This window comes from Artemia sp. Qi Xiang Cuo, chromosome 17 (genome assembly GCF_049724085.1).
Source record: "Artemia sp. Qi Xiang Cuo chromosome 17, ASM4972408v1, whole genome shotgun sequence".
Classification (NCBI taxonomy): Eukaryota; Metazoa; Arthropoda; class Branchiopoda; order Anostraca; family Artemiidae; genus Artemia; species Artemia sp. Qi Xiang Cuo.
In genome coordinates, this window is record NC_142810.1 from 48,688,709 (window position 1) to 48,696,768 (window position 8,060).

An 8,060-nucleotide genomic window follows, 5' to 3' on the forward strand; every position below is an offset into this window, starting at 1 on the left:
ATTGCTTACATATTGTATTTGGTTAATGGGAAGTATACAGAAATTTTCAGGAAGAATTTTTTTTTCTGGTGGTGGGGGAGAGGGGGGCTGGAGGAGGGGGTTACTCGGGAGAATCTTTCCATGGAGGATGTTTCTTTGGGGTAAGGGAACTTTCTATGAAGGGGGCGCCGTATTTCCAAGCATTATTTAAAAAACGATCAGAAATTAAATTAAAAAAAAACAAGTTTTTTCAACTGAAAGTAAAGAGCAATATTAGAACTTAAAACGAACAGAAATTATAACGTATGTGAGGGGGTTCTCCCCCAAGTCATTACCTCACTCTTTACGCTACAGTTTTTTTTAGTGCTTTCAAAAGAGTTATCTATTCTAATTAAACGGCCTTTGTGATTCAGGGGTTTGTGAATCAAATTTTTTTTCACTTTTAACGCAAAGAGCGTGGTATTGACTAAGGGGAGAACCCCTTCATATACGTAATAACATATACGTAATAAAAAACAATAAAAAAACAAGCGATACGGCTCAATAGTAATCGAAACTTTTAAAAACGGAATTTTGATGTCAATAAATGTATCAAAAGAATGTGTTTATAATGCTGATCCTAAATATATAAATTTTATTAAGTTTAGTATTACTCATCAAAGGCTACAGGCCTAAGAAAATTTACTCGATTTTTTAAAGAGGGGGGAACATCCCCTAAAAGTGAAAGAATTTTAATGAAAATCACACAGTCAGATTCAGCGTATCAGAAAACCCTATAACATAGTTTTCAAGCTCATATCTGCAAAAATCTGCAACTTTGTATTTTTTGCCAGAAGAAAAATATACGAATATAGAAGTTCGTTACGTAAGTTAATTTGTAAATTACGTCAGAAATAAATTTAGAGACAGCCATTTAGCAAAAAAAAGTAAAATTTTTATGCAAATTTTTTTTACTTATTCAATAACGGCGAGCCAAAATAAAAGCTGCATTAACTAAAAAACGATCAGAAATTAAATAAAAAAAAACAAGTTTTTAAACTGAAAGTAAGGAGCGACATTAAAACTTAAAACGAACAGAAATTATTTCGTAAGGGGCTGTCCCCTCCTCAACGCCTCGCTCTTTACGCTCCAGTTTGACTCTGCCTCACAACTTTATATTTTAAAACAAAAAAACACTTTAGCGTAAAGAGCGAGGCGTTGAGGAGGGGACATCCCCTTTCATATACGAAATAATTTCTGTTCGTTTTAAGTTTTAATGTCGCGCCTTACTTTCAGTTTACAAAAATTGTTTTCTTTATCTAATCTACAACAGAAGAGACGATGTCAAACAAAAATACTAGTTCCATGTAAAACTCTCTTGATTTGTGTCTCCTTAAAAATATTTCCAAAGCCTGAAGGAGTCCCAAAAAATAAATATACGCTGATCACAATATGTAGTGACTTTTTTTGTAGTTGTCAGACCTTTAAAATCGTTACCCCTGATAGTAACCTAAGAAAGGAAGACAAAAAATTTAAAAAAAAAGTTCCACGGTAGCATCTTAATATTTGTAATCAATTTATTGACTGCCATATCTTACCTACTGGCAAAATGGCGTCGAATTTTATTTGTTTTTGGTTGACAGGGAGGTTCAATAGGCCTAGGGGAGAGCAAATCTACTTTGGCTTGAGAAAACCCTCACAAAAAAGGTAACTAACTTCACAGCCTTTCCTCAGATAATATTCTATTTAAATTTATTCCAAAGATGAGATTCTCTTACCTCTACCATTCCGCTTAAAATGCATTCTGCCTAATAGTGTTAACGCACTTTCAGGGCAGCTTTTATATCTTAGCATTACATTTGTTACTAGAGACGAGAAATGCTATACAATATCAATGAATAAGAGATAAAATACTGTATTTACCTCCGATTCTCTGCTTTTATTTAATCCCGGAATTTTACTTAGCCTCTGTATTACGGATTTTTTCACTTTAGGGTTTTTTCGGTACTGTTATATTATCTGTAACACACGCCAGAAGTGAAGTATGGTTAATGCTAATGAAATAAAACAAAATAGGATAAAAATATAAAAGTTTAGAAATAAATTTCGGCTACATATTTGCACATCAGGGGGGTGGCGGGTAAAAGTATAGCCTTTATTAAATACGTAGCCTAACCTAGGTACCTTTTTTTGCCCCTACGCCCCAAAAACCAAACGTTTAAATATTGTAAACACAGTGACAAATCAGTGTTTGCAATCATCAGCATAGGCATTGTCCGGTGAAAGAAACCTGTTTGACTAGTTTCCTTAGCATGTTCAATGTACAATGTCGCGTGTGTTTTACAGATAATGCAAAAGTACCTTTTTTTCTGTTCCTATGCAACACAACGTCTAGGACTTTCTAGATAATTAAATAAAAAAAACAAGTTTTTTTAACTGAAAGTAAGGAACGACGTTAAAACTTAAAACGAACAGAAATTATTCCGTATATGAAGGGGCTGTCCCCTCCTCAACGCCTCGCTCTTTACGCTAAAGTTTTTTTATTGTTTAAAAAAATAGAGTTGTGAGAAAGTCAAACTTTAGCGTAAAGAGCGAGGCGTTGAGGAGGGGACAGCCCCCTTCATATACGGAATAATTTCTGTTCCGTTTTAAGTTTTAACGTCGTTCCTTACTTTCAGTTAAAAAAACTTGTTTTTTTTATTTCATTTTTGAACGTTTTTGAATTAATGCAGGTTTTGATTTTGGCTCACCGTACATGAATAATTAAAACAAAATTTGCATATTATATTTGGTTAAATGGCTTTCTCGAAACTTGTTTAATTTTATTTACGAACGTTTTTATTTGTAATAAATATTCGTAACTTAGAATTAACTTACGTATCGAACTTCTATATTCATAAATTTTTAACACGTATATTAGGGGGTTCGCCCCCTAGTCAATACCCTGCTCTTTAAACTATAGTTCGAATTTTTTTTCCAGTTCTTTAAAAATGACCTCTTAATCACAATCAGTTGATCAGTTGAAAAACTTGTTTTTTTTTATTTAATTCCTGATCTTTTTCTTTAATAATGCTGGGAAATCCGGCGCGCCCTTCATAGCAATGTCCCTTCCCCGATGAAAACTTCCTTCATGGAAAGATCCTTCCATATAGCCCTGACCCTCTCCTTCCCCCACCTACCAGAAAAAATCTCCTCTGAAAAAGTCTGTATACTTCCCAATAACCAATCCTATATGTTAACATTGAGTAAAGTTCATAACTTTCAGCCCTCCCCCTGGGGACTTTGGGGGATCAAGTCATCCTAAAAGACATTTTTATCATATTTTCGACCATGCTGAACAAAATGGCTATCTCAAAATTTTGATCGGGTGACTTTGGGAAAAAAATGAGCGTGGGAGGGGGCCTAGTTGCCCTCCATTTTTTGTGGTCACTTAAAAAGGGCACTATAAATTTAAGTATTCGATCAAATAAGCCCTCCGATGCTATTCTAGGAGCACTGGGTCGATACCCCTGGAAAAAAAAAGAAACAGATAAACACGCATCCGTGATCTTTGTTCTGGCAAAAAATGCAAAATTCCACATTTTTGTAGATAAGAGCTTGAAACCTCTACAGTAGGATTCTCTGATACGCGGAATATGATGGTGTGGTTTTCAGTAAGGGTCCTTTTCTTATAGGGGGTATTTATTTCTTTTTTGGATAATCAGCTAAATCTTCCCAGGCGCGTAACTTTTGATGGGTTAGATTAAACTTAATGAACCTAAAATATTTGAAATCAGAATTAAACTCTGATCCTTTTGATGTATCTATTGGTATCAAAATCCCGTTTTTTAGAGTTTCGGTTACCATTGAGCCGGGTCGCTCCTTACTTACAGTTTGGTACCACGAACTGTTTGATTATCAAACTAATATTAAAAAGGTAAAAAAAACGAAAGAGAAATACTTACTGTTCTTGTCTGTGAGTCGATGAGACGAACGTACAAGTCCTGTTCTGCTCTAGCTCCGCTTGCGTAGAGAAGTTGGACTCGATAGTGGATTCCATTACTCGTCTGCTCATTTTCTGCCTCCTAAAAATATGTTTTGCTTAAATAAATCAGACAAATTAAAAAAAAACGTGGTACAGCCAAGAAATGTGCTAAAAAAAAAAAACAAATAATACAGGATTGGCTTGGAAAATTCGGCAAATATAAACTAAACCAAATTCCCAGACGAAGGTAAAAATGATGAGCAAGGGTAAACTGGGCCTCCGGTATACCTGGCAGATGCACCCTCAAGAAAAAAGGCACTTTACACCCTCAAGACAAAAAAAAAAATTGGGAATGTGATTTTCAAAAAGAACTGTGTCAAGTTCTCAACAGATGCTGAAATCTAAAACGGTATTTTACACATTAGGTTGGCCGTTGATCCGGATTTTCATGTGTATTTGGCCTTAAAATCTCAGAAAAAATTAGCAAAAAAAAATCTTAAAGAGGATTATAATGTGCTACTAGACAGAAGAGTTATATGAAAGTGGACTTATAAGTAGGCCTAATCGAAAATCAACTTTATTCACAAAGATGTTTGATGAAAAACCGTCACATAAATGTAGAGATCTGTATAAACTTTACGAGAGTAGGAATAGCCTAAAAAACGATTTAAGGGTGTTAAATTCTCAAATTTTATCCCTCGTTACCGCACTTGGCACCCTGCTTGTGGTGCCAGCCCACCCCTGATAATGATAATAGTATGTATATTACGGACAGTGTTATCTGTTTATTATATTTCAGTTCGGGCCCGCCTCCCGCTTAATGTTAATTATTTGGTGAATATTCCGTTAATTTGTTTTTTTTTTCACATAATAGCGTTTTCTATATTAGTATTATTTTCAGTTTATTTTCTATATTTATTTTTTTTCAGTTCTGCCCCACCGAAGGAATTCCAACGAACGTCATTGGTAGGGACGTAGCCAGTATTTTATTGTCTGGGGGGGGGGAGTAAAACAAAAAAATTAAAAATGAATCAGAAACTTATTTATATTCATTTTTGTTGCGTTTTTTACGATTAGGTCAAACATTTCAGGGAGGGGGGTCAACCCCACTGGATTGGTCTGGGTATCTGGGTCCAAGCGCATTTGGCAAATTCACCAAAGCTAACAGTGTGATAAACCAATTGTATCACCTTTGTGACTTCCGCTATTACTTCAATCCTCGTCGTCGTCTCGTCGTAATGCAATCATAAAAACGAAAATATCAACAAAGCAGAAATATGATCGGGCCCCTTGTTTCGAGACAAACCTTACAATTCTGCTTTAGGTGTTTTTGGATTAACATGGAGGAAATTAAAAAACGGTCTTAATTTATCAAAAATGAAAAAAAAGACTGGCTTCCTTAGGCTCCTTAGTTTCCTCCAAAAAACTGATTTAAAGGATTAATTAGTTAAAAAGATTATAATCCCCAGTTTACTAGTTAAAAAGAACCAGTTAAAAGGATTACCATATTTAGCTTAGAACCTGACCCCGTTCAGAGGCATATGCATAAGAAATCATTTTGGACGGAGCATTATTTCGGAGGAAGGTGGACAAATAAAGGTACAGATAACAAGTAATTTGTGTGAAAAAACATAGATAATCATAGATGAATTCGCAAACTGTCTTGATTCGAGAGGGGATGGGGTAGGGGCCAACACCCTACAATGTATGTGCATCCTAGTCCTTCCAAAAGTTCCAGCATAGAAAAAGTTTTTGAAGATTCCGCTTTACGCATGGTATGTCAAACGCTGTGTAAAAACCAATATTTTTAGCTAAAGTCAGTTGGACATCGTATTTAACTAGCTATAGCATTAATTTGTAACGTCTAGAAATGTGTTATATACCTTTTTGCCTTCAATAAAGCCCACAAAATTCGTCTTTTCTACTTCAATCGGATGTCCGTTTTTGTCGTAAAGTGCGATAACAAAGTGGAAAAAGTTTGATTTTCGTAAGTTTGGAGGTGGTTGCTTCTCAAAGTGTGCCTTCACAATGCCAACGCTGAAAGAAGACAATAAATGAAAAAGCATACAAAAACATTTACGAAAAGCAACGCGAAGTTTAGAAAACCGCAATAACTATCAGGTAAAAAAGGGTAAAGAATATGGTATTAGATTTTACAAACCCTACCGGCGGTGTTCATCTCCGTTTCATGGCCGTTCAGCCAAGAAGTGCAATGGAGGGCTGGGGGCTAGCCATCCTGTGCTTTTGTACATCCTTCCTGTTTACCTTCCCCAGGTTTCTCCAGATACCCATTTGGAGCTGGGTCGATACCTGCTGAACTGACAGAGTCACGCCACTGACCCCCAATCATACCAAATAACCAGTGACACCAGGAATCGAACCCCTGTCCTCAGGTACAAAGGCTATCAAGTCTAGCGCACTAACGACTCAACTCGGACGAGTCTGTCAGGATAGTTTCGTCAAGGAGTGAAATAAAACTTGCAATCAACACTATCTTGTGTATGTGTCGTATTAGGTGATTGCAAACGAGCTCTTTATAAAAGAATCTCCAGAAACCATTTCTTGCATCCTCAGGGATGCATGCGCTCCAAAATAAAAACTTTTTCTAAAGGGTTAGAAAATTGAATTCCGCCGCTAGGTCGAAAGATTTGAAATTTTTTGAAAAATGATCAGAAATTAAATGGAAAAATATTTTTAAACTGAAAGTAAGGAGCGATATTAAAACTTACAACGAACATAAATTATTCCGTATATGAGGGGCTGCACCCTCCACCCGAAAAAAGATCATTGCAGTGTTGCTTCTGCATTAAATATATAAATTAAAAACAGTCAAAACATTAATTTAAAAAAAAGCAAGATCTTCTGAGGGAAGTAAAGAGCGAAGTTGCAACTAAAACGAGCAAATTTATTGTTTCACATTCTATCCAACATATATCAATAAAACAAGTACAAATGAACCAACTAGTTATATTTCCCTATGTTTGTAGGATTATAGAAAACTATCGCTTTATTTAAAACACAAAACAATATCGTAGTTTTTGGTACAGTAAAAGCGAACGGATTAAGGACACTTTTTATAGTATAAAAATAAAGCATGTTTTTGAGTAATACTAAAGTATATTATTTACAATTTAAGATTGTTTATTACTCACTATTGGTATTATAGCTGGTGGGACCAAAATGCTGCCTGATAAATCCATCCAATATTTCTGTAAGCTGTTCAGTGACTTTGCGGTTATTAAAAAAATATTAATTTTACGCTTATGTAACAATTAAAATTATAATTTTAATTGTATGCTGAAAGTTACTGATATCACAGCTGGTGTAAGACTATGAAAAGCTTTATAGATTAGTTTATATACTGTCAGGGCTGTCAGGAATTTATTGACTGTTTTCAGACTGTCAGGAATTTGTAAAAAAAAATGCTTTTGAATAACAGCCCAAAAACGCAAAACTCCACTTTTATTTATTTTTCACTCTTCCGTGAAGAAAATCTTTTGAATTAGCATAGCCTGACAATCCATCTTACCAAGGTGATTACCATAGTTGCTTTTATCTGCAAAGGAAGTAAAAATGAAAGTAGAAAATCATTAGCCAAGTTTTTCGAAAGTAACGTTAATAAACATGAATAAGTTAAGTCCACAATTTTCAATTTCTACAGATCAATACGCCGAACCTAAATATCCGTTAGAGTTGGAAGCTCAGCATGTCTATGGTAAACGCGCAGAGGAGCTGCTTTTCGCAAAATCGTTAAGGTGTTGCGCTGCGCCAATAACACTTTCAGAAACGGACCAAGAGCCAAGCTAAAGCCTGTGAAGGTGCTTAAAGCTTCTACCTCTGCCCTTCTCTACTAGTAAGGCTCAAAATATTACGCGAAGACAAATATAAGGATTATACCAGTTGAATAGATTCTAAGGCAAATTTTAAGTATGGTGCCTATTTAAGGTATTAGAATGAGAGAAGGTGTCTTGAACTTCTACCTCCACCCCATCCCGGTTTGTAAGGCTCGGAATACCGCGTGAAGACGAGGTAGGTTCGGTTTTGATGCTGCTTCTTCTACACCACATTCTTCGGTAAGACGGCTCCAAGGAATTACAGCAAACCCTGTTACGCAAAGAGAAGTTATTTCAAATTCAAG

General features: G+C 35.5%; 1 protein-coding gene across 1 annotated transcript; it reads right to left on the reverse strand.

The window, feature by feature from the left end:
* Positions 1–1,710: 1,710 nt before the first annotated feature.
* LOC148942292 (transcription factor COE1-like) lies at positions 1,711–7,446 on the reverse strand. Its single transcript, XM_089103281.1, has 4 exons — positions 7,400–7,446; positions 5,806–5,959; positions 3,903–4,022; positions 1,711–1,839 (listed from the first exon to the last, which is right to left on the reverse strand). The coding sequence occupies exons 1-4, from the start codon at positions 7,444–7,446 to the stop codon at positions 1,711–1,713; spliced, it is 450 nt and encodes a 149-aa protein (XP_088959407.1).
* Between the last annotated feature and the right edge of the window lie 614 nt (positions 7,447–8,060).

Bases quoted from the DNA above. Each gene is read 5' to 3' on its own strand.
- LOC148942292 (XM_089103281.1), bottom strand. From the start codon at position 7,446: ATGGATTGTCAGGCTATGCTAATTCAAAAGATTTTCTTCACGGAAGA. The intron at 4,023-5,805 runs GTATATAACACA...ACATATTTTTAG, and splicing joins GCTTTATTGAAGGCAAAAAG to GAGGCAGAAAATGAGCAGAC. The intron at 1,840-3,902 runs GTAAGTATTTCT...GATATTGTATAG, and splicing joins TCGACTCACAGACAAGAACA to CATTTCTCGTCTCTAGTAAC.